Here is a 27,705-nt window from a genome sequence, read left to right on the forward strand (position 1 = left end):
GTTTTAGCAATAATTAGGGGGGGGGAAATCCAAGACACTTGGGAGGGGTTTGAGCTAGTAAAAGGACAGCCAGCATGGATTTGTGAAAGGGAGATCATATTTGACTAACCTAATTGAAACTTTCTGATGAAGGGGACATGGTGGATGTTATCTATTGTCTCACACAAGAAGAAACTGCTATATAATGAAACAAGCCCAAACAGACTTTAGGTGTGCTAAAGTAGCTGGGATTCAAATTCTCCAATCAGGAGAAAGGAGCTGGGATTCAAACTCTCCAATCAGGAGAAAGGCTTGTGACCAGTGAAGTGGTAGTGCATTCTGGAACGATCAGAGTTGAATCAGTGAGTTTTAATTAGTTCAAAAGTGAGAATTCCATCTATTCCAATGAAGAGGAAGGACCCTGCCCAAGACCACCATCTTTAAACTGCATGTAGGCAGAGACTGGAGTTTGGCCTTGAACTCCCTACCTGAGAAATCGTACCAGGACTTTGGTTGGAATGTAACAAGAGCAGGCTGCAACAGTGCATCCGTCTTCCTGAACCTTCCAAGTCTTTCTTCAGTGAAGGAAAAATATTGCAGGTCTGTACCATTTCAAGTCCTCACGCCAGGGAAAAGCAAGTTTAACAGAGAACTCTATAATAGCTATCTTTTCTTGGTGTGGGGCGTATGTGTATGTTTTTTGGGTGTTGCATAACAAACATTTACCTTTTAAACTTACTTTAGGGGCCAAGAAAAAAAAAACTTTAAAAATGCTGTCTTTGGTTAGTTGAGAGGTGGAAAAGGGGGAACCATCCTGATCATTTGCCACCTGTCCATAACACTATAATGGATTTTTAGAAAGTGTTTGATAAAGTACCACAAAAAAGGCTGGTTAACAAAATTGAGGTTCATGGAATAGGAGGGTCAGTGCCCAATTGGATTCAAAAAAAAAAAAAAATTGGCTTAAATACAGAAAACAGTGAGTCATGGTAAACGGTTGTTTGTCCAGACTGGAGGATGATAGACAGTGGCGTTCCCCAATGGTCAATGCTCAGACCACTGCTTTTTCTGCTATATATAAAATGACTTGGATCTTGGAACACAGTAGAATCTCAAAACTTGCCAATGACACCAGTGAAGATATGAACTCCCTACAACAGGACATAGATAGGTTAGCAGAATGGGCAGACAAGTGGCAGATGGAATTTAATACTGACAGGTATGGGGTGCTTTATTTTGGCAGAAGGAACAAACGGAGAGGTAATACAGACTTAATGGCACAGTTCTAAAACATGTGTGCAGGAACAGAGATCTGGGGGTGCATGTGCATTGATCTTTGAAGGACATATTGAGAGACAGAGACAGATTAAAAAACATATGGGATCTTGGGCTTCATAAATAGGAGGTATTGCGTACAAAAGCAGCAAAGTTCTGCTGAACCTTTATAAAGCTCTGGTTAGGCCCCAATTAGAATATTGCATCCAGTTCTGGTCACCACACTTTTTTTAAAAAAAAGGACAGGAGGGTCCTTGAGGGTGCACAGGAGATTTACCAGAATGAATCCAGGGATGGGGGATTTTTAGCTACAAGGTTAGGTAGGAAAAGCTGGGATTGTTCTCCTTAGAGCAGAGGAGTTTGAAGGGAGATTTAATAGTGGTATACAAGATAACAAGCATTGATTAGTTAATGGGAACCGTTAAGGTCTAATTTATGGTGCAAGGACTAGGGGACACAGATTGAAGGTTTTGGGCAAGAGATGCAGTGGGAATGTGAGAGAATTTAAAAACAACAGCAGGTGGTAATGACCTGGAAAACATTGGCAAAGAGGGTGGTGGAAGTAGAGACAATCAAAATGATTTCAAAAAGGAAACTGGTCAGCACTGACAAATTTTCAAATCCTCTCTGGCCACAGGAGGGGTACCAGAGGACTGGAGGACAGCAAATGTGGTACCATTATTCAAGAAGGGTAGTAGGGATAAACCAGGTAATTACAGGCCAGTGAGTCCAACATTACTCACTATAAATGTAGAAAATGGAACAGCCAATTTGCACACAGCAAGGTCCCACAACCAGTAATGTGATGACCAAATCTGTTTTAGGGATGTTGGTTGAAGGATTAAATATTAGGCAAGATACTCTTTGAAATAGTGCTGATATTTACACCCACCTAAAAAGGAGCAGACCGAGCTTCAGTTTAACATCTCATCCAAAGGAGCATGTGCAGCTATCCTTCAGTAGTCTAGATTAGATTAGAGATACAGCACTGACACAGGCCCTTCGGCCCACCGAGTTTGTGCCGATCAACCACCCATTTATACTAATCCTACACTAATCCCATATTCATTTATCATTTAGATTAGATTAGAGATACAGCACTGAAACAGGCCCTTCGGCCCACCGAGTCTGTGCCGACCATCAACCACCCATTTATACTAATCCTACACTAATCCCATATTCCTACCAAACATCCCCACCTGTCCCTATATTTCCCTAACACCTACCTATACTAGTGACAATTTATAATAGCCAATTTACCTATCAACCTGCAAGTCTTTTGGCTTGTGGGAGGAAACCGGAGCACCCGGAGAAAACCCACGCAGACACAGGGAGAACTTGCAAACTCCACACAGGCAGTACCCGGAATCGTCTACTGGTGTGTTGGCCTAAATTTTATATTCCGTTCTCTGGAGTCAGACTTTAAACCCGTGACCTTCTGCTTTGTGAACCACAATGGCCCTTAATCTGGTGCAATCAGGTAACTGACCTGAGATATACAAAATCTTACATTTCTCACCTTGTAGGCAGAGTGCAGGTCAGGAAATCAGGTGTGCAGGCTAATACTCATCACACTGCATTTCACGGTGAACAAAACTGCCATGTTATTCCAGGTTGCACCAAAACTCCCCAAAACTATTTAAATTAATCCTACACACCAGTCATTTTTTCCTCTCTTTTCTGGGTAGCACTGCTCGCCCATGTGAAAAGCAGCATTGACCTAGTTTTCACCTCCCTGCTGGACCTACTGCTCTCCTCTCGAAGGTACCTTGGGAGTGCCAATTACAGCAACCTTGTTCATAATCATCAGTCAGCAGCACCTCAAACTTTTCCAACCATACAGAAGGAATTTGGGGCTTGTGCTGCACAGCAGAGGCAAAAGTACTAAGTGCAGGTCCCCGTCACACTGTCAATGTAAAAGTGCTTCGAGATGGGAAGCTTGTGAGTCGGAACACAGGAACTGGGCAATTCAGCCCCTCGGGTCTATTCTGCTGAACTCACCTGGTGCCCACCACCAGCCTTGGAGGTCTATTTGGAGATCTTCATGCTGCTCTCAATGCTCCATGCAAGCTTCTCTTCTAGGAGAGACAGGCAGCCCACTCTGTTCTATGTGGCAACTGCACTCCACTCTAGCCTCCTGGCTCACACCAAGCCCACCACCAGCTACCATTCATTCACATACTGCTCAACAATTTCACACAGCCCCTAGAAAGTCTCTACAGACCCCAGTTTGAGAAACACTATTAGGCCGCACACTCAGCCTTCTCTATTATAGATTTTCTATTACTTCATATTGAACTGGATGTCACCTATCTGCCCAGCCTGCTCGCGTATCTGTATCCCCATGCAGTCTTTTGCAATCTTCATCCCAATTTGCCATAACCACCCTCAAAAAATATTGCTCTTGCTGACAATTCCCAATTCTGCATTGTTTACACACATGGTAAATCCCCAGGGAGCACGAGTCTCCACAGCTTTCCAATTTGAGACACTTCCTTGACCCTCATTTTTCTGCCTCTGATATAGTCACCTACTCTGTGAGCTGCCAGATGAGGGATGATAGATCCTGAAGACGCACTGCAGGCAGAGGGCTTAGTACTGGGCTCATCTCCCATTCTCTGGCCCCAATCACTGCCCTGGCTCAGTCTGAAGCCTGTAATAAACTTTACCTGCAAATTTTTAAACACACCTTTGCCCCCTTCAATTTAGGCTGCTCCACTTCTGGGTTTCCCACTGCAGCACTGTTGATGCAGCCTTGCAGTATCAGGCTTCAGCACAGGGAAGGAGATCCTGTCAGGAGCCTGTCTACATTATCAGCTCCAACCCAGGAAAAAAAAAGTCAAGCTCACATTGGGCAAGGTGCTTCGCCATTTGCATGTGTTAGTGCTTCAATGGGTTCTACCCCACACAATGGACTCCATCACCTTACAGTGTCCACACCTAGATAAGACTCCTTCCCGAGAGAACCTTTTAAATTAGTTTCTAAAAAATTATGTAGCTTACACAGAGCTTTTTAATCTAGTGATTAAACACCCTTCCTCCAAAGCAAACATCTTCACCCTTGAGGCAGGGGAGGTCAGGAAGCAGCAGGGGTGACACTGTCCCAGTTGCAGTGCTCAAGTTTCACCTTTTATTGACCATTTTGGCCCCAGTGTACTTTTGACATGATTACCAAGCCAAGCAGTTGAATGTTTGTAATTGGGAGACAGAGAGCCTGATCCCCTGATAAGAGGAGGGGCAAACAAGTTGTTTGTTGAGATTGTTAATGACTTGGGACTTGCCTTCAGTCTAGGTTCCAAGCACTAGAATTCCCTCCCTAAACCTCTTGACTTTTCTCACCTCCTTTAAGCCAGTCCTTAAAACCAGACTCCTTCAACGAAACTTTGATCACCTGTCCCAATTCTCCTTATATGGAGAAGTGACAAGTTTTGCCTGAAAAGGTTCTGTGAAGCACCCTGGGACATTTTACTAATGATAAAGATATATAAATGAAAGTTGCTGTTTTTTTGTCTAACTGCCTATGGCAATTTAATCATAGTTATCTTCCAGATGGTGAGTTAACTAGTCCCTGGAGGGTGGTGTCTTCAACATAAACAGCAGCAGCATTACATTGATAGTATCCACCAGAGAGTTCCAGATTTCCACTGGCCTTTGTGAAGAAATATTTCCTGACATCACTAGTGAATGCCCAGCACTAAGTTAATGCCTCCTTGTTCTGGACTTCCTCTCTATAGGATATAGTTTCTCTCTGTCCTATTAAATCCTTTAAATCTTAATAACTCAATTAGATCATCCTTTAATCTTCTATATTCAAGGAAATAGAAGTCCAGTCTGTGCACCCTGCCCTCAATTTAACCAGTGCGCCCCTTCAGAGAGTAATAATGTCCTTCCTCTGGTGCGATGCCCAGAACTGAATGGTTAAATTCCATCTGGAATACTGCAAAGCGCTGTACAACATAACTTTCACCCAGTTGTATTCAGCTCCTAGAAATAAAAAGCCAACATTCCATTAGGACTTCATTTTTTTTGTCTATTTTCCCCACTAGCTGTTAGTAATTTCTGTACTTGCACCACCAAATCCTGCACATCTCCACTGTTCCTAGCTTTTTACCATTCTGATCTAGCTTTCTTGGGTCTAATGTAGATGACCTGCATTTCCCACATTGAACTCCATCTGCAGCAGTTTTGCCCATTCACTTCCCTCTATCAACATTCCTTTGCCATTTTCTGCTCCCACTTCCACTGTTTACTGTGCCACTCATCTAAAATTGCTGACATTAAGCTATGTCTCTCTATTCCTTCATTCAAGTGATTTATAAATATATAGTGAATGACTGAGGCCTTAGTACAAACCCCTGGGGGATACTAGTCACATCCTGCTAATTTGAGTATATCCAATTATCCCTACTCTGTAACCTGCCTTCTAGCCAATTCCCCACCCAAGCCAATAGGTTGCCTTCAATATCATGCACTCATTTTTGTTAATCTCTTATGTGGAACCTTGTCAAATATATTTTGGAATTTCATAACATCCACGTTAGCTACCTCCTCAGAAAATTCAACTAGATTTGTTAGACAGGACTTGCCCTTTGCCAATCCATGCTGGCTCTCTGATCAGCTGATACTTGTCCAAATGCTCAGGCACTTGCTTTCTATTCAGATCAGAGTGCCAATTGACAGGGACAAGGGACACTTTCCAAACCCGCAACCTTTAGTTTAGAGATACAGCACTGAAACAGGCCCTTCGGCCCACCGAGTCTGTGCCGACCATCAACCACCCATTTATACTAATCCTACACTAATTCCATATTCCTACCACATCCCCACCTTTCCCTACCACCTACCTATACTAGGGGCAATTGCTAATGGCCAATTTACCTATCAACCTGCAAGTCTTTGGCTTGTGGGAAGAAACCGGAGTACCGGGAGGAAACCCACGCAGACAGAGAACTAGCAAACTCCACACAGGCAGCACCCAGAATTGAACCCGGGTCGCTGGAGCTGTGAGGCTGCGGTGCTAACCACTGCGCCACCCTGGACACTGGGCAGAATTCCCCTCTTCACAATACTGCCATGGGATCATTTCGATCCACCTGAGGGGATAGACGGGGCTTCAGTTTAACATTACACTTGAAAGACAGCACCTGAACACGCACCATTCCCTCAGTACTACAGACGAGCGTCTGTCTGTATGATCCACTCAAGTCCTGTGAGTGGGACTTGAACCCACAACCTTCTGACTCAGGAGGACAGTGCTACCAACTGAGCCATAGTTGATACAGCAAACTAATGGAATTTACATTTTTGAACGAGTGGCGCAGTGGTTAGCACCGCAGCCTCACAGCTCCAGCGACCTGGGTTCAATGCTGGGTACTGCCTGTGTGGAGTTTGCAAGTTCTCCCTGTGTCTGCGTGGGTTTCCTCCGGGTACTCCGGTTTCCTCCCACAAGCCAAAGACTTACAGGTTGATAGGTAAATTGGCCATTAGCAATTGCCCCTAGTATAGGTAGGTGGTGGGGAAATATAGGGAAAGGTGGGGATGTGGTAGGAATATGGGATTAGTGTAGGATTAGTATAAATGGGTGGTTGATGGTCGGCACAGACTCGGTGGGCCAAAGGGCCTGTTTCAGTGCTGTATCTCTCTAAACATTCAGACCATGTAACGTGCCCTGTGGTAATGCCAGGCTGTGCAAATCTCACAAAGGGATACTTCTGAGCGTCAAATTCCAGGAATAGATTCAAATAGCAACTCAAAATCTAGGTCAGTATCCCATGAAGACACGACGAGACATCCATCTGCAACATGAACATTCTGACTGAATGAGTGAGCATCAGGACTGGCTGGCGCACTCTCTTGTCCAACAGGGCAGCAGATTGACAGAACAAAGTGTCTGTGGGCTGACGCTGAGAATCCATCATTTAACTGGACGACAGTGCAATTCTACATGGGCCCACATCAACAAAGCTGCCTGCCTGTCCTGGCCAATCAGCCCCGAGTAGGTTGTGTCAAATGACTGAACAGTAGCCGTGGGCCTCAGGTGGCGAGATGTGACTGCTAATTCTGCAGCAAAATCTCTCCTGGAAAAGGGTCAGTGTCCTTTAAAATTTCAATATATATTCTTCTTAGGCAGTCCCTCAGAATGAAGGAGGACACTTTCACTCCAGTTTAGTGCATTCTAACATGGCTAACAAGTATAATGCATAAACCATACACTACCTGCCCCACTCCATGTGGAAGTCTTTGAAGAGTTGGATAGCGAGTTACTTTGGGGGCTGTGCACTCCTTCTGCTGCCTAGGCCTGGCCTCTGCGTGTTCCCATCGAAATCGCACGAGGTGCTCGGTACCTTGGAGTACACCTCCTCAACTTTGAGCAGTTGAAGGACAGGAACTCCCAAGAGTCAGTGGATAAGAGATTTCTCTTCAGAGATGCTTTGAGAATATCCCAAAAGCAATTCCTCTATCCTCCTGGGAGTCTTTTACAGCAGCAAAGCAGTTGCTTCGGGAGCCTGGTGTCAGACATGCAAGTGATGTGGCCCACCCAGTAAAGCTGGTTTTGGGCGATTAGCATCTCAATGCTGGGAACGTTGGCAGGATAGGTGGTCTAATGTCAGCATCCTCTCCCAAGCCAACAAATGAGAAGGATTTTGCCGAGTCAGCATTGGGGGCATTTCTCCAGTGCCTTCAGGTCCCTGCTGTAGATTGAAGTCTCTGAAGTATATAGGAGTACATGGATCACTGCTGCCCAGTACACCATGAACTTAGTCCTGGGTTTGAGGTCCTGGTCGTCAAATACTCTTCCTCAGTCGGCTGAATGCAGAGCTGGCACAATGAAGGCAATGATAAAACCTATCATCTATATATGCCTTTGTTGACAGGAGATTCCCGAGATACTGAAACTGGTCTACAGTTTCCAGCGTCTCGCCACAGATCCTGTTATTATGCTTGGGAATGGTTTGGAAGAGGACCTTAGTTTTCAAGATGTTTAAAGTAAGGCCCATCCTCTCGTATGCTTCAGTGAAGGAGTCAATGACAATTTGGAGCTCAGTCTGAGTGAGCACATACACAAGGATTGTCTGCATACAGAAGCTCAATAACAGAGGTTGGAGTGACCATTGTTTTGGAGTGGAGGTGACTGAGGTTGAATGACTTACCATCTGTCCTATAGGTTATCACCACTCCATGGGGAGCTTGCTGGAGTTGAAGTGCAAAATTGCACCAGGAAGATGGAGACAAGGGTTGGTGCGATGATAGCCTTATTTGACAAGTCTTCACGGAGATGGGGGTCTGTGGTTGTCCCATTGGTAAGGATTACAGCATGCATGTAATCTTGTAGTAGGGAACAGAATGGTCACAAATTTCTGGGGGTAGCCAAACTTGGAGGACTCTCCATAAACCCTCATGATTGACTCAAAGGGGAAGAGATTAAATAACATTTAGAGTAGGGGCAGCCACAAGGGGCCCAGTCCCAGTGGCAATCTTTGCAACCTCAGCAGTGAGTGTGCAGTCCTGGCAGTGAAAGTGCAGCCTCCCTCATGAGAGAGGGTTTGGAAGAGGGAAGGAGGTTGTTAGAGCGAGAGCAAAGCAGGTACAGTTAAACAGGAGAGGGGTAATGTTGTAGAAGGAGCCTGAGGGAGAGGAGGTCAGGGAGGTTGGGGTGGAGAAGAGCAGTGGAGTGTGTCAGTTGTGTTAGCATTATACAGCAGAGCAGAGCCTGGTCTCCAATCATCTTGGACCTCCTTACCATTGGACCAAGATTTTGCTCTGGTTGCTGGTGTGCAATGGCCACCTGTCAAGATTTTCATGCACAGGCATCTGCCACTCTTTAAAATGAAGTTCAGGACCTGGAACATCAGGACCCTCATGGACAATACCAAATAGTGTATGATGTTCAGGTCTGTCACTAGCATAGCTCAGGAACTTGGGCGCTATGACATCAAAATCGCTGCCGAGCAAGACATGGCAGGCAGGAGGCCAACTCAAGGAACAACATGGTAGGTACATTTTTCTGGAAGGGCTAACCAGAAGAGGAACAAATCCTTCATAGGGCAAGCTTCGCCATCAAGAATGAACTTGTCTGGTGTCTGACTCCTCCTGTCAGATGAGTGAGCGCCTCATGACCCTCTGGCTCTCCCTAATGAGGAATCTGTATGCCACCTATCAGCACTTACGCTCCCACCCTAGATGCGAGGTCAAAGAGGGATTCTACTCCAATCTTGAGCATTCCCTTGCCTGAGTCCCAGTGGGGACAAGCCAATTCTCCTTGGTGACTTCAATTCTCCTCAGGAAGGACTCAAGGAAGGAGTAGGGGAAAGCCAACTCCAATGCAGTCCTTCTCTTGACAATGCTTAGAACGTGACCTTGTCACAACAAAGACCCAGTTGTCAAAAAAACAAGTTCAAAACCTCATGGCAACACCCACGATCCAAGCAGTGGCAGTTACTCGACTACATCATCGCCTGCATGAGAGATCGCAGAGATGCTTAACTTGCACAATGACAGGTGCTGGACTGATCATTGTCTTATCCGGTCTATTATGCCCATCAATCTGGCAACTAAACAGCAGCAGCTACAGAAACAGTGCTGCAAGAAAATTAACATTGAAGGTCTCCAGGATCCTGCAAAGGCAGCTCTCCTCAGCCAGCGCCTCACAAGCAACCTCTCAACCTCCAGCCAGTGTGTCCACAATGCCTGGTCCACTCTAAAGTCCACCATAATCAGCACCTGCAAAGAGGTTCTTGGTTTCTCTATCAGGAAACATAGGGACTGGCTCACCAGTAATGACCAAGAGATTCACAAAAGCATTCTTAGCCTGGAAGCACAATCCCATTTCAAGAGAAAAGCAACTGGCCTATTAGGGATCTGAAGGCAGTAGTACAACAAAAAACCTATGACAAAGAACAAATGATGGGTGGAAAGAGCACGAGACATTCAAAAGCCTGTGGACAACCACGTCATGCGCAGATTCTTTAACATGTTAAGACTGTCTATGGCCCAAACATGCAAGGGCTCACCCCGCTGAGAGCCAAGAATGGAGGAGAGATCATCAGGGACAGAGAGACATTCAGCATTTTGAAGTCTCAGTTTGGGGAGCTGTGTCTTTGACCTAAGCGTTCTTGACTCCATCCCTCAGTACACTACCAGGTTCAGCCTTGGTGCTACCCCGACCTTGAATGAAGTTGGAAAAGCCATCCACCAGCTGAAAACCAACAAGGCATCTGGAGTGAAAGGAATTCCTGCCAAAATCCTGAAACAAGGCAGTGATCTACTCCTGGTACGATTGCACAACATCATATCCCTTATCTGGAAAGAGAAGCACATGTCAGGGGATCTCAGGGACACAGATTCTGACTATATTTTCAGGAAAGGAGGAGACAAAATCAAATTGCGGTAATTACAGGGGAGTTTCCCTGTCCACCACAGGGAAGATCGTCACAAGGATTCTCCGCAATCACCTCCTCCTCCCAGTGACTGAAAAACTGCTCCAAGTTGCAATGTGGATTTTGTCCATTGAGAGGCACTACAGATGATATGATTTTCACTGTGCAGCAAATCCAAGAAAAATGTAGGTAACAGCTCCAAACGCTGTACATGGCCTTTTTAGATACTTAGGGACAGGATTAGGCCATTCAACCTGTTTCACCATTCATTTACATCAAGTCCAATCTGGATCTCAACTTCCTCCGCCCCTCTTGATTCCATAACCTTCAACATCCTTGCCCAACAAAAATCTACCAATCTTCGTTCTGAAATTTTCAATTGGCTTCTATGCTCAAAAACCTTTTCGGAAACAGAAAAAAGTTCCAGCCTTCCACTACCCTTTGTGTGAAGTATGCAAGTCCCTGACTGGAAAGACAATTGCATAGTAACTAGCAGTGTTGGAACAAAAGGGACCGAGTCGTTGCTTCCCCAATACACAGAAGTGGTCAGATCTGTTTGAGTGACTGACTAGCTGGTTGTTGGAATTTGGAAGTTCAAATCTCAACAAAGGATCTGGACAGAAAACACAGTCTGCTCCTGGAATTGAAGCAAGAGTTACAGCCTCTCCTGTCTGCTTGCTCCCATCTCCTTCCCACAGAACTGAATCTTGTGAAAACACATGAAACTCAAAAATCTGCTACGTGAACAAGGTTTGAGAACAATGGGCCCCGCCAAAAGCAAGACTACTTACAAAAGGACTAAACCGTGAGCTCAAAGCACTGTAACAAGATATTGCCTCAAAATGTTCCAGTTTCTTTTCTTCCCCTATCTGCATGTGTATATTGCGTGGACAGGTCGTATATCCATCGGCGTGATTTGTATTAGAATTTAAGTTTCATAAATTTCACTTTTTCTTTAAACCAAAGAAAGCCTGTTTGTGCTCATTCCTTTGCCTCATAATTCGAAAGCGGTGAACAAGAATTCACGAAGGGGGAGCTCAAAACACGTTGTTTAAAATTAAACCCTGTTACAAGATGACCAGGTAAAGACAGCAAAAGACCCCTAGCCACATTTCTCACCAGGTCTAAACATCTTAAACACCTCAATGAGATTCCCCCTTAATCCATTAAACTCAAGGGAATACAAGCCTAGTCTATATACAACCTGGCCTCAATTTAATGCTTTTAAGCCCTGGTATCATTCTGATGAATTGGCACTTCATCCCTTCCCGAGGCATGATGCCCAGAAGTAAACTCAGTACTCCAGAGTATTAAAACCAACACTTTATAAAAAAAAAGACATACTTTTATATTAGTATCTTACCATTTCACATGTAACAAATTGTGTTCACTACTGGAGTGCACATATACCTCAGTACAATAAACTGATTATATGAACATAACCACATACAAATATAGCCTCCTTTGTTCCAGATTTATACAGAGGCAACAATATCCCATAGTCACTGGAATGAGGCTGAGAGCATGAATATGTAATTTATTACCAATAAATATAAATCCTTTTTGGTGCATTAGAATAGATACAGACCAATGTAGACATACAACTACTAAAAAGTTTTGATGTGCCAAATTGGAAGTACACACATTTAAATGTATGCAGCTTCCACACTTGGAATAAAAATCAGAAACACTCCAGCAGCAGCGATTTACCACTGTAAACCATGGCGATTTGCATGGCATAATCTTGCTCTCCTTATTAAAAAAAAAGGAGTGTGTGCTGCAGAAGTACCATTCACCACACAGGTGCCCAACACCACCTTCAAGGGCAACTAGAGATGGGCAATAAATATTGGCCTTGCTGACAGTGGCCTCATCTTGAAATTTTTTTTAAATTTAAAAACCTAGCTAAAATCAGATTCCTAGAAGACAATTTGTGCACAGAGATTAAATACTAATGCTGAATCAGGAAGTCCTCATCTACAGGATCTTTGATATTACAGTAGTGTTATCAACTTCCAACAGGCAGACACTGACTAATGTAAACCTACCAGCAAGTCAGCCAGTTTTCCTGATGATCTTGCATCATAAGAGATGTGCAGTATGATGCGAGGGGTGCTGACAAACTGTACTTGGTCAGAATCAAATTGTTTCAACTTCAAAGCCATAAACACCATTTGCACATGCACAGTCCTCAAAGCCGATAATGCCTCAAAAGCAAAATACTGATACTGGAAGTCTGAAATTAAAAAGAAACAAACAGAAAATGCTGTAGGTACTCAGATCAGACAGCATCTATGGAGAAACCAGTCAATGTTTCAGGTCATTAGTGACCGTCTAGGGCACCTGCCCACGAAAAAAAACTTTGCTGCTGTCTCGAAGTGAGCATGCCCAAGATAGAGAAGCCCATGCAATCATCCTCACCCCACCCCTGCAAACAGGTGAAAAGCAGACCCTTCAAAAGAATCCCTTTAAGACGCTCTTACTCACATTGATTGCAATAGCAAGATGAGTCTACTCATTCTTCTTTGCAATGCTGCACTTACTTCTTAGAGGACTGGACAGTCTACCTTTGCATAAAGTCATCAGGAACAGGAACTGGCTCTGTGCTCACTTATCGAAACACCCTATGTTCTCAGGTCCCTCCACTAACCCCCCATCACAAACTCAACAACTCAGGAGGCCTCAAGAAATTGCGATGAAGCCAACAATAAGGCTGGTGTATGGCACAATCTTCACATTAATTTGAGGGGCTTGACAGGGAGATACATCAGTTTATGCAGAGAAGCAGGTTACAATCTTAAGCACCAGAAGGGAAGACTGGTTGGATTTATAAATGCCGTTCATAAACTAAGCTGAAGGCATAATATTTGCTCCAACCCTAATGGTTTGGGCTTTTGGATTTGTCTCATTAGTAGACAAGCAGCTCCCATAAACAGACCAAGTCTCCTATGAATTGGAAGCAGATAAATGTGGTCCAGGTCAGGGGGTGGACACTCCTGCCATGGCCAATTCATCTCCAGGCCTCCATTTTGAAGTTGAGCAAATTAGGTCAGCTGATGTCTCAACTGTTTCACCTTTATGTATTGGTGATTTGCTTGACCCTGAGACACAACAGGAACTGTTTTCACCTCTAGTTAATAAAAGCCAATTCTCAATTTTAAAATTACAATTAGCCTGTGCTTCAAGCCATAACAAACAAACAAACACATTCCACCGAAGAGCACAACTGACAAGTTATCAACCAAATTTGGGCACGTTGTGAAGTTTGTAAAATTCTCCAGGATCTTGGAATTGAGATACCTGGACATTTTCCCTCATCAGGAGGATCTGAAAGTTTTTTTTTTGTTTTACCAAAGACTTTGAAACAAACTGGAGGAGATTGAATTCTCAAAGCTATACTTCAGGCAAGTTTCACATTTAAAATTTACTGATTCTTTTCTACTAGGAGTTATTCAGTTTTTACATAGCAGTTAGATGACATCGGTGCTAACAACTGTGATTTATTTAATTCAGAAAACAAAATTGAGAGATTTTTTTAACAGTTATGAGAAAAAAAAACCCACGATCAATCTCAGTGGTAGCACTCTCACCCCATGTCAGAAGGCTGTGGGTTCAGACCTCCAATCAAGATTTGATGACAAAACCCTGCACAGGACTGAGGGAATACTGAACAGCCAGAGGTGCAATCCTTCAGATGAAACTTTAAACATGCCCCCTCAGATGGGAGTAAAAGATCCCATGTCACTATATATATTTTTTTAATATATAAAAAGAGTAGGGAAGTTCCCTCCAGTGTCCTGTTCAATATTTATCCCTCAACCAACATCACAAGCAGATTATCTGGTCATTATCACATTGCCATTTGCAAAACCTTGCTGCGTGCATATTGGCTGCCATGCTTTCTACAGTATGACAGTGACTACATTTGAGAAAGAACTTCATTGGTTGTGAAGAGCTTTGGGACATCCTGAGGTCAAAGGCCTACATATGGGCAAGTCTTTCTGATAGAAAGCCAATGTCCAGTTCTGTAATCACTGATGTAGTGTTAGGGCTGAATTTCAATTAGCCAGCTGAAGGAGGCTACTGAGGAGGTCAGTAATTCAGACATTGGAATATTGCAGAGACAAACACACAAGACGCAAGCTCACTTAATGGTAACAGGAATTGAAACGGATTTCAGTCTGATGCAGTTGAAGTTCATCACAATAGGCTTGAAGCAAATCTTGTAATTTCCACATTTTGATCATTTTCTCATATCACCATTATGCAACATAAACCACAGCCATTCAAAATGAAATTTGGTAACTTGATGCAGTTCCTCCCAGTGCTATTCTGACTTTTCCCCCTTGCCTAGTTCCCTGGGGTTCAGCTGGTCTTTAGAGGTTCCGCCTCAGGTTCACAGCAAGTGCCAGGCAGGACCACATATCTGCCTACAATTGTTTGGATCGGCATTCTTATAACACCAGTGTTAACCCATTTTAGAATGGTTTGAAGTCAGCATTGGAAAAATCTAGACAATAAAATTGAAGTCCAAACACCTATTGACTTGTATGTGTAGCAATTGCCGATACCAGCCTTTATGTTAGAATTAAAAATTCTGTGGGTAATTAGACAGTTATGTCAAAATAAAATAAAATCACCTCCAGGCCCACAATACTCAAAACAGGACAAACCACAAGCAAGAAATAAAGACTTGCATTTATACAGCACCTTTTATATCAGGATGTCTGAGCTTTGCAGCTAGTGCACTGCTGTGACATAGGAAGATGCTGCACCCAATTTGTGCACAGCAAGGTTCCACAGACAGCAGTGTGATAATGGCCAGATGCTGCTTTCAGTTATGTTGTGTTGCCTCAGGGATAAATTTTAGCCAGGACACCTGGGAGAATTCAAATGCTCTTCAAAACAGTGGCAAAGAATCTTTTACAGCCACACTGAGAGGGACCTCCGTTTACCCTTTCATCTTAAAAGGTAGACAAGCATGAAATAGAGGGGGGAAAAAAGCATTGCCTGGGAGTCTTGGGCCAAATTCCATGGTTCATAGGCTGCAGTTGACCCCCTATTATAAAAAACTATACTTAAATTAGAGCATTGCACCAAGGTTCTGCTTTTTTTTTTGCATATTGAACAAAAGAACAACAATCTGCACTCAGTCACAATCCCCGGCACCGGTCTGGATTTGACAAACGATGGAACTTCTAGTGCCAAGATGAGCTGGCCACATACGCTGGTTTTTGAAAACCTTTGCAGACCCTTTTCCCAGCAGCAAAGTGCTTCCTGCTGAGTAGCACACTCCGAATCTATAGGTCAACCACAAACAGCAGAATCCAGGACTAGGGAACACAAGACTAAAAGTTAGAGCCAGTCCTTTTAGAAGTGAACTTCTGCATGCAAAGGGATGATGATGATGATTGGAACTCTCTTCTGCAAATAGCCATTGATGCCAGGTTAATTGTTAAATCAATCCTTGATTTTTAAAATTAATAAAAATTCTAAGGTGTTATGAGGGAAAAAAGCAGGTAAATGGAGATAAGTCATAGATCAACCATGATCTCATTGAATAGCAGAACACGCTTAAAAGGGCTAAGTGGCCTACACCTGTTCCCATGAACCATATGCAGACAAATGTACATCAAGCAGAGTTTGCTCCATTGATACTACTGGATAGCAGTAAGGCTACCTGCATAGATAAAATTCATGATTTTGTCTGTGTATTAGATACATGTTGAGGACCATATGAAAACATCTGGTGATTACTTCAGTCTTTGGATCGCCTCAGCCTAGTGATCAGTGACTCATTGCACAAAATACAAATGCTATGATTGGTACTTACATTTTAGCACCAGACACCACATTATAATTTACTAGTGTTACTTGCATTTCATGCCCATGCATTATTTCCCTCCCTAAACTTTTCCACCTCTCTCCACTCCTTTAAACCTACCTCTTCAATCGAGCTTTTGGTCACCTGTCCCAATGTTGTCATCTTTGCTTCTTGAGAAGTACTTGGGATGTTTTGCTATGCTGAAGATGCTAAAGAAATGCAAGTTGTTAGTGAATAACTCTGCACTTGCACTGGGATTTTGACTGAGGTAGAGGCAGTCTGCAGAAGTAATCAGGACACAAAATCGACAGATATGAACAGGAACGTAAAACTAAAAAAAAAAAAGTGTGGGAATCTGGGTTACCCACAGCCAGTACTAATTGAGCCAAGCCAAGAGTGCATGCAACAGAAGGAAAATGTTGGAAATACAGAGGATGTGAGAGGAGAAAGGATAGGTTAATGTTTTAGGTATAACCATTTCATCTGTGAATGGCTGGCCTTTTGTTTTAAATAAAAATGGGTTGGCAGCAATTTTGCTGCAGAGACCGAAAAGTCTCAAGACTAACATGTCAGTACAGCAGCAAGTGCCATACTGTCAGCAGTCCCCCATTCAGATGAGATGCTTAAACAGGGAACCTTTCTGCCTGCACTAGTAGCTCCAGCAGACATCGAGCGCGCCCAGGGCATTATTTGAAGGGCACAGACTCCTTCACGCATCCTGGTCAAGTTAGTCATTATTTCAGTTTTTGACGAGGCATTGGAGCATACACAAAATGGTCAGCACATTCACCCACATAGCAGCAACTTCATTTCAAACCAATTAATTATGCGTGAAGCATTTGGGAAGTTTTAGATGTGATGAAGCTCCATCTCAAAAGTGAGGTCTTTCATTTTACTCAGCAGTTTTCTCAGGCCTTTATAATCTACACATCCCGCTCAGCATTCCCACTCGAGTACATTCTAGACTCCCTTGGGAGAAAAAAAAAAGAGGTAAATTTGGGAGCAGGGAAATTCACCAGGCAATGTTACAGGCTTCACCTAATTTCAGTGTGGTATATACTGGGGGCATGGGGATGGGGTAAAAAGAAAGCCAACAGCAAATAAAATCTTTGGGAGTGTTTTAGCTACACATCCATCTGTTACAGCACAGTAGGACAGAGTTGGCATAGCAACAATGCTCCAGGCCCCATCTGTATACTTCACACCCTCACTAATGCTTCAACTTCACACTCGAGTAGCTGCTCAACCATCACTGACAGACAGGTTGTGTCCTGGTGAAAGTCTTTTATTTGAACTCCAGTACAATACAGTGAGTTGCTGCACAAAGTTGATGTAGTTTCAAGACAGATCAGCAAAGCAATGTATAGTCCCAATAGCTATAGGGGAGGGGAGGAGAAAGCATTCAAAAGTTTATTTTTCAATTAACAAAAGAATTCAGGCACCAAAAAAAATACATTACTTTTCTATGTAGAACAAGCTTTAGAACTTGCAATATTATCAACCGTTCTTGTAGAAAAGCACATGACTTGGACTCTCGCTTTGCCCTTACACCAATCGGCCGCTGCTCTTTAGAGCAATACTCACTTATACTGGATGTATATTTACAACTCTAAAGCCTCAATAAAATCAAAAGTTCAAAATAAAAAGGAAAAAAAAAAAATCAGAAAGTCTATCTTTTTGATTGAGAGGAAAGAAAGCTTTTTTAAAAAAAAAAGTGTTAACCATTCTCCGAAGGTTAAACCAAACACCTGTGATTGGCCAACTCATAGGTTTGCTCGATTGGTCCAAGAAGAGCTGCCTCGACACCCACCACCACATTCCAACCCCACAATCACATTTAAAAAAAAAGTTAAAATGAAAAATTCCCAAAAAGTAAAAGAAAAAAAACTTTTAAAATCAGCTTACAAATGAGACAGTAAATGTTATAGCAACAAAAGACAAAAGTTCCAGAGAATAAAAGTGCTCAGGTAGGGGAAGCAAATCAACTTACCCAGTAAAAATATGTATAAAACCTTAAATATGTTTTTTTTCTTCTAAATGTACAAAAAAAGTTCTTTTTTTTTTTAATATATAGGGAAACTGGTTTAACAAGATTTTCGATCTGTAGTCTACTTCAAGTATATAATTTCTGTAGTGTGACCCTGCTGAAATCGGCTCAGTAACCAGACTGGCCCCTTTCTCTTTCCCCCCCCCACCCCCCCCACCCACTCCTTCAGTGGCACTCATGTGACCAGGACCCATCCCCAAAAGAATTCCAAATCATTGCACACCAGGGAATGAGAATTCTGACAGCAAGAGCGCAGGCAAAACAAAAAAGTTACGTATAAGCAGTGATAGGAGCACAGAATAAAAGGAAATGAGAGTGATCACAATTGTAGCATCACACTTTTTTTTTAAAAAGGGGAAAAACAGCATGGAAAAGTGGAATCTCTACTGGACCTTCCTGTTAACACTGCATGAGAGACTTTTAGCAGCAGAGTGCACCATTGCATGTAGTGAGCGCACCCACACGACAAAAAGAAAAATGATTTAACCAGCAAACCATTGCACCCGAAAACTGTCCATACTCGAACAGGGAATGGCCGTCCGCAAAAAAAAAAGGCGCCTAGGTGGCAGGAAGCAGAGCCCAGAACAGGAGAATGCTAAGATAAAAATATATAATTCTTTTAAAGGAACAAAAACAAAGTTCTGGGTGCATGTCTGTTTCGAATCCCCGTTTCCCAGGCATGCACAAAAGGAACTTCCTGCGTTCCGTTAAATCTTAACGGTCCACAGACCGGGAGCCCAGCTCAACAAGTAGAAAATGGATATCACATCCAGAAGACCTCTCTTTTTACGCCCGGTTTTGTCCAGTGCATTAGTGTATTGCTACATGGAACCAGCCACATGTCTTTTTTTTCCCCCACCTTCAGTGGCTCCTCTTTCTCCCCTAACCATTCCCATCAATGTTGCAGTTGCTGGATGCCAGATTGATGCCTACTGGACATCTAGCCACAGTTTGGAAGTAACAGAAGAGTCAATCGCAACCAATGGGATTCAACTGTATCTCAAATGTCATATTATCCCCGGTCCCAAAATAACTCAAAATAAAAATGCTACATTTAGATGTAAATGTATAATATATACATATGTATATACATATACATATATAAACTCCCTTCTCAACCCTCTCTATGCTGCCAGTGTCTAATGTAAAAGCATGCACAGCAACAGGAGAGAGATACATGGTGGAGTTTAAAGGAGGGGAGAACAGCTAAGTTCAGAACAGTCATTTGTAAAGCCACACTCCCCAAAAATAAAACTATCAATCTTTTCCCTCCTCACTCAAACTGTAAAGGGCTTAGGAAAAAAAAACAATTCATCTATAGATGTTTACAGTGTTTCACACGAGAGAACACCAAACCTAGAGTGAAAAAAAAAAAGCAAAGGGCTGACAAGAAGGCGACATCAATGGTTCAGCTGTAAGGTTTTTTTTAAAAAAGTCAGCAAGTGTTCTTAGAGCCGTCCCATAGCAGAGCATTTTCTGTCCATTAGATCAGCCTCAGTCTTAAAACAGCAGCAGGGTCTGTCTGTAGCACGTTGGTCACTCCCACCCATTGTCTTTAATCATGTGTGCCAGTTCAATAATGAACTTTCCTTCTTTGTACTTCTGACTGCTCTCAAAGGCATGTTCCTGCAAAGAAAAAAAGAGAAAGGGGGGGGGGGGGGGGGGGGGGGGAAAACGGTCAGTGGGGAGATGGTAAAAAAAAGGGTGCAAAGCAATTTAACACCCAAACACCAGCAATGACCAAAAGAGACATAACTATAAAATGCCAACAGGTTAGGCAATCTATGTTCCCAAAGGGAACTGACCATTATGGTGAGACGGATGTCTCAGCACAACAATGTCGTTGACGGGAAGATTAATGAATCAAACCTTAGAGGGATCCAGTCCATGCAACACACAGTCACTGCATGCATGTTGTGTCATTTTCTCAGTCTTCCTCATTCTATGAGCACAGATTCCCTGCCCCCACATGCAAATGAGCAGGGTATCAGCCAAAGAACAAGCTGCTGCTCACTGGGACAGTCTGGTATCATTCTAGACCCATGATTTGTCAAATGGTCCTCTCCCAGCCCCCTTTACTGAGTCTGTGCCTCTCACATGGTCCCTAACACAGGAGGAGGCCATCTGGCACATCGAGTCCATGCTGGCTCCCCACAGAGCAATCCAGTCAGTCCTGCTCGATCCCCCATAACCCTGCAAGTAAGTTTATTTCCTTCAAGTGGCCATCCAATTTCCTTTTGAATCATTGATAGTCTCTGCTTCCACCACCCTTGTGGGCAACAAATACCATGTCATTACAACTCAATGTAAAAAAAAAGTTCTTCCTCACATTCCCCCTACATCTCTTGCCCAAAACTTTCAATCTGCGTCCTAATTCTTGTATCATTAGGTAGTAGGAACAGTTCTTTCTTGTTTAACTTATCTAAGCCTGTCAATATTGTACTTCTATTAAATCCCCCCCCTCAATCTCCTTTGCTTCAATACCAACCCCAGCAGGTGAAACAAAGGCAAGCATCAAGTAGGTTTAGAATGCAGAATAACATCAAGGCAACAAAGTTAAGGGCACTCTCCCTGAATGCACACAGTATTTGCAACAAGGTGATTTAAAAAGGCACAAATAGAAGTAAATGGGTATGATTTAATTGCCATTAAAGGAAACCTAGCTACAGGGTGACCAAGACTGGGAACTGAATACTCAACGATATCAGACATTTAGGAAGGACAGGAAAAAAAAAGGAAAAAGGGGGTGGAGTTGTGCTGATAAAAGGATAGGATCAGTACATTAGTAAGGGAGGATCTCAGATCATGAGAGCAAAATGTGGAATCTATTTGGGTGGAGCTAAGAAATAGCATGGGGCAGCAAACATTGGTAGTTGTTTATAGGCCAAACAGTAGTGGTAGTGTGGGGCATGTTATTAATCAGGAGATTAGACAAGCAGGTAGCATGGGTAATACAGTAATTATGAGAGTGTAAGCGAGAGTGAGAAAAAAAAACAGGGAATTAGACTGGTTAGCCTTACATTAGTAGTAGGGAAAATGTTAGAATCTATTCTAAAAGGATGTGATAAATGGACACAGATAACAATGATCTGATTGGACATAGTCGCCATGGATTGATGAATGGAAAAATCATGTTTGATGAACCGGCTGGATTTATTTATTTATTTTTTGAGGATTTTACTGACAGAATTGATGAAGGGGAGTCGGTGGACGTGGTATACTTGGATTTTCAGAAGGCTTTTGATAAAGTCCCCCACAGGAGGTTGGCTAGCAAAATTAAAGCACATGGGATAGGATGTAATATACTGGAAGGAATTAAGGATTGGTCAACAGGCAGAAAACAGTAGAAATTAAAAATGAGCCATTCTCATGTTGGCAGGCTGTGACCAGTGGGGTACTGCAAGGATCAGTACTTGGGCCCCAGCTGTTCACAATATATAATCAATGATTTAGATGTGGGGGCCAAATGTGATATTTCCAAGATTGTAGATGACAAAATAGGTGGGAAGATGCAAAGTGGCTTCAAGGGGATTTGGACAGACTTAGTAAGTAGGCAAGAATGTGGCAGATGGAATACAATGTGGAAAAATGTAAGGTTATCCACTTTGATAGGAGGAACAGATGTGCAGAGCATTTCTTAAATGGTAGATTAGAAAGTATAGATGTACAAAGTGACCTGGGTGCCCTCGTCAATAAGTCACTGAAGGCTAACATGCAGGTACAGCAAGCAATTAGGAAGACTAATGGTATGTTAGCCTTTAATCGCAAGAGGATTTGAGTACAAGAGTAGAGAAGGCTTGCTTCAATTGTATAGAACCTTGGTTAGACTGCACCGGAAGTACGGTGTGCAGTTTTGGTCCCCTTACCTTAGGAAGGATATTATTGCCAAAAGGGAATGCAAAGGTAAACTGGGCCTGTATTCTCGAGTTTCGAAGAATGAGAGGTGATCTCATTGAAATGTACAAAATACTTGAAGGGATAGACAGGGTAGATGCAGCCAAGAGGTTTATCCTGGTTGGGGAGTTTAGAACCAGGGGGCAGAATTTCATAATAAGGGGGAAGCCACTTTGGAGAAATTTCTTTACTCAGAGGGTTGAGAATCTTTGGAATTCTCAACCCCAGAGGGCTGTGGAAGCTCAGTCATCGAGTATGTCTAAAGCAGAATTTGACAGATTTCTAAATACCAATGACATAGGGATATGGGGATAGTGTGGGGAAGGCGGCATTGAACTGGATAATCAACCATGATCGTATTGAATGGTGGAGCAGGCTCGATGAGCTGAATGGCCTACTCCTGCTCATATGTTCTTATGTTTTCCAACCTAACCTTTTAATTAAAATCTGTCATCCCTGGAACCATTCTGGTAAATCTCATCTGCACCCTCTCAAAAGGCCCTCACATCCTTCCTAAAGTGTGAGGACGCGTCAAAAATCAATTCTTACAAAGCTGAAGACTTGAGGGCAAAAAACAAATGTATTTTTTTTTGACACCTGCCTCAGACTGGAGTGTCTATTCGGTAATCTATAAACATGTGGTTTTAGGACTCTAATTTCAAAATCAATCACATGAATGTTTCCTCTTGTGGGAGAATCTAGAACTAGGGGATTACTGCCAAAAAATAAAAGGGGTTGCCCATTTAAGACAGATGAGAAATTTTCTGAGGGTCATGAGGTTTTTTTCAATTCATTCATGGGATGTGGGCATCGCTGGTTAGGACAGTATTTATTGCCCATCCCTTAATTACTCGCGAAGGTGGTGGTGGGTTGCCTTCTGGAAATGCTGCAGTCCATGTGGGGGGGTAGGGACACCCAGTGTTGTTAGGAAGGGAGTTCCAGGATTTTGACCCAGTGACAGTGAAGGAACAGAGATATAGTTCCAAGTCAGGATGGTGTGTGGCTTGGAGGAGAACTTGCAGGTGGTGTTCCCATGCATCTGCTGCCCTTGTCCTTCTAGGTGGTAGAGTGTTTGGAAGGTGTTGTCTAATGAGCCTTGGTGCGTTGCTGCAGTGCATCTTGTAGATGGTACACACTGCTGCCACTGTGTGTCAGTGGTGGAGGCAGTGAATGTTTGTGGATGGGGTGCCAGTCAAGCGGACTGCTTTGTCCTGGATAGTAGAGCTTTTTGAATGTTGGAGCTGCACCCAGCCAGGCAGGTGGGGAGTATTCCATCACATTCCTGACTTGTGCCTTGTAGATGGTGGACAGGCATTGGGGAGTCAGGTGGTGAATTACTTGCCACAGGATTAGTCACTTTTGACCTCTTGTAGCCATGGTATTTATAATGGTTACTCCAGTTCAGTTTCTGGTCAATGGTAACACCCACTATGTTGATAATGGGGGACTCAGCGATTGTAATGCCATCGAATGTCATGGGGAGATGGTTAGATTCTCTCCTGTTTGAGATAGTCATTGCCTGGCACAAATGTTTTGCCACTTATCTGCCCAAGTCTGAATATTGCCCAGGTCTTGCTACAGTTCTACACAGACTGCTTCAGTACCTGAGGAGTTACGAATGGTGCTGAACATTGTGAATTCAGCAGCAACATCCCCACTTCTGACCTTCTGACTGAAGGAAGGTCATTGATGAAGCAGTTGAAGATGGTTGGGCCGAGGACACTACCCTGAGGAATTCCTGCAGTGATGACCCAGAGCAGAGATGATGGACCTCCAACAACCATAACCATCTTCCTTTGCACGAGGTTATGACTCCAACCAGTGGGAGAGTTTCCCCCCCCCCCCCCGATTCCCATTGACCAGTTTTGCTAGGGCTCTTTGATGCCATACTCAGTCAAATGCTGCCTTGATGTCAAGGGCAGTCACTGAGTTGCCAGGTAGGTGCCAGTGTTGTAGCTATACTGGAACAGCTTGGCTAGGGGCGCAAATAGTTCTGGACACGGGTAGTTCTGGAGCACAAGTCCTCAGTACTATTGCCGCAATGTTGTCAGGGCCCATAGCCTTTGCAGTATCCAGTGCCTTCAGTCGTTTCTTGATATCACCTGGAGTGAATTAGATTGGCTGAAGTCTGGCATGTGAGATCCTGAGGACTTCAGGAGGAGGCCAAGATGGATGAACAACTTGGCAATTCTAGCTGAAGATTTTTGCAAATGCTTCAGCCTCATCTTTTGCACTGATGTGCTGGGCTTCCCCCATCATTGAGGATGGGGATATTTGTGGAGCCACCTCCGCCAGTTAATTGGTTAATGGTCCACCACCATTCACAACTGGATGTGGCAGGACTGCAGAGCTTAGATCTGATCAGTTGGTTATGGGATCACTTAGCTCTGTCTATCGCATGCTGCTTATGCAGTTTGGCATGCATGCAGTCCTGTGTTGTAGCTTCACCAGGTTGACACCTCATTGAGGTGTGCCTGGTGCTGCTCCTGGCCTGCCCTCCTCCTGCACTATTCATTGAATCAGGGTTGGTCTCCTGGCTGGATGGTAATGATGGAGGATAGAGGGGATATGCCAGGCCATAAGGTTACAGATAGTGGTTGAATACAATTCTGCTGCTGCTGATGGCCCACAGCACCTCACGGATGCCCAATTTTGCATTGGGAGATCTGTTCGAAATCTATCCCATTTAGCACAGTGGTAGTGCCACACAACACGATGCAGGGTATCCTCAATGTCAAGATGGGACTTTGTCTCCACAAGAACTGTGTGGTGGTCACTCCTACCAATATGGTCATGGACAGATGCATCTGCAACAGGCAGATTGGTGAGGACGAGGTAAAGTATGTTTTTCCCCTCACCACCTGCTGCAGATCCAGTCTAGCAGCTATGACCTTTAGGACTCGGCCAGCACGGTCAGTAGTGGTGCTATTGAGCCACTCTTGGTGATGGATCTTGACATCCCCACCCGGAGTACATTCTGCGCCCTTGTCACCCTCAGTGCTTCTGCAAGTGGTGTTCAATATGGAGGAGTACTGATTCATCAGAAAAGTGGGGGTGGTAGGTGATAATCAGCAGGAGGTTTCCTTGTCCACGTTTGACCTGATGCCATGAGGCTTCATGGGGTCCGGAGTCAAGGTTGAGGACTCTCAGGGTCAACTCCCACCTGACTGCACAGCACTGTGCCGCCATCTCTGGTGGGTCTTTCCTGGCAGTGGGACAGGATATACCCAGCGATGGTGATGTTTGGGACATTGCCTGGAAGGTATGATTCTGTGAGTATGACTATCTCAGGCTGCTGCTTGACTAGTCTGTGGTATAGCTCTCCCAACTTTGGCACAAGACCCCAGATGTTAGCAAGGAGGATTTTGCAAGGTCGACAGGGCTGGGTTTGCCCTTGTCATTTCTGGTGCCTCGGTTGATGCCGGGGACTTTGTAGCAGTTAGATACAAGTGAGTGGCTTGCTAGGCCATTTCAGTTTAAGAGTCAAATCACATTTTGCTGTGGGTCTGCAGTCACATGTAGGCCAGACCAGGTAAGGAGGGCAGATTTCCTTCCCTAAAAAAAGACATTAGTGAACCTGTTGGGTTTTTAACGACAATGGTTTCATGGCCATCATTAGACTAGCTTTCAATTCCAGATTTATTAATTGAATTTAAATTCCACCTTCTGCCATGGTGGGATTTGAACCCATGTCGCCAGAGCGATACCAGAGTCTGAGTTACTAGATTAGATTAGATTAGATTAGAGATACAGCACTGAAACAGGCCCTTCGGCCCACCGAGTCTGTGCCGAACATCAACCACCCATTTATACTAATCCTACACTAATCCCATATTCCTGCCAAACATCCCCACCTGTCCCTATATTTCCCTACCACCTACCTATACTAGTGACAATTTATAATGGCCAATTTACCTATCAACCTGCAAGTCTTTTGGCTTGTGGGAGGAAACCGGAGCACCCGGAGAAAACCCACGCAGACACAGGGAGAACTTGCAAACTCCACACAGGCAGTACCCAGAATTGAACCCGGGTCCCTGGAGCTGTGAGGCTGCGTTGCTAACCACTGCGCCAGCCGATGGGGGTGGGGGACAGAAAAGGGACACCTGATGGCAAATCCCTGTCACTCAACTCCATTACAAAATAATCTTCAGGTGATTTGATAGAATCACTTCCCTGGGTTAAGGCACTAAAAAAGGTGTAAAGAAATCTTATTCACAGATAGTCCACAATACCTCCTCCATTCCTGATTTGAAGCGTTCATAATATGAAGGCCTCACAACAGCTATCAAGACTACTACCTCATTGACGCAGTAAAGGTGGACCCCAGCTGATCCATTATTGCTGTTTTGAGGATTCAAAAATTCTCTCCTCCTCTCGAAGGCAACAGCTCAGCCTGGGCACAGTTACAACAGCTGCAAGATGCATTATGGAATGTTGCCCAATTGGTCACTTTTCAGAGAATCCTAGACAGACAGTGACAATAAAATGCTGGAAATACTCAGCAGGTCTGGCAACATCTGTGGAGAGAGAAAGAGAGTTAATGTTAATTAATATCCTGATGAAATAATAACTATTTCTCTCTATAGATCTTGCCAGACCTGCTGAGTATTTCCAGCACTTGTTAATTTCAGATTTCCAGCATCCACAATATTTTGCTTTTGTCTAGACAGGGAATGTCAGCAGTCAGCGTAGTTTTCACTGGTGAACCAGAGTTTTGGGGGTGGGGGGGACTGGATCCTGATGTTGCCTTTACTCAGCAGTCACTGGAAGGTCAGCTGGATTCAGGACAGGTGGAGCCCCCCACCCCCAAAACAGGTCTGGAGAGGGTGGTGGATGGGAGAACCCAATTCAAATCCTTTTTACAGATAAAATTGTTTCATTTGTTTTGCCCCTGCAGCCAAGTTACAGGCTCCATTTTATTTAGGTTCCATCTGGTCTCCCTCAAAACCTACGCCATTCTACGACCAAGGGGTGGGGCCAGACACCATTTGTTCCTACAGTCCAGCCGAGACCACTTCTGAAGGAGTCACTGGGAATTCTGACGGTCAGTACTCCCCCATGGTGGCACTGCAGTTAGGGAGACTGCTCGGCACATTTAGATGCCTAGTGACAAAGTTTTTTTTTAAAACCCAGTGGCATTCTACTCAGCTTTATCTCAACACAAGAGTTTCACTGCATTGTGCAACTCCTATGTCAGCATCCTTTCAGGAATAGCAATCTGTGCATTTATTGCTGTGCTGTCAATCAGGACATGGACAAAGAGAAAACAAAAAAAGTTTGTATAGAAAAAAAGAGCAGACCCCCTC

The 27,705-nt window shown here is 43.8% G+C and overlaps 1 protein-coding gene across 10 annotated transcripts in view; it reads right to left on the reverse strand.

Annotated features, from left to right (window-relative positions):
* The window catches only part of ypel1 (yippee-like 1), a 103,932-nt gene that overhangs the window by 44,622 nt on the left and 31,605 nt on the right, over positions 1-27,705 (reverse strand). For 4 of the 10 annotated variants that reach the window (XM_068055348.1, XM_068055349.1, XM_068055347.1 and 1 more), the window contains exon 5: positions 17,477-20,128. In XM_068055348.1, coding sequence (XP_067911449.1) covers positions 20,039-20,128 — 90 coding nt within the window. In that variant the 3' untranslated portion in view covers positions 17,477-20,038. Of the gene's footprint in view, positions 1-12,679; positions 12,868-16,575; positions 16,665-17,475; positions 20,129-26,843; positions 26,917-27,705 lie in introns of those variants that run through there. The other 6 variants (XM_068055351.1, XM_068055353.1, XM_068055352.1 and 3 more) reach the window with 3 other exon arrangements.

The sequence above is a fragment of the Heterodontus francisci genome, chromosome 23, assembly GCF_036365525.1.
Source record: "Heterodontus francisci isolate sHetFra1 chromosome 23, sHetFra1.hap1, whole genome shotgun sequence".
Taxonomy (NCBI): domain Eukaryota; kingdom Metazoa; phylum Chordata; class Chondrichthyes; order Heterodontiformes; family Heterodontidae; genus Heterodontus; species Heterodontus francisci.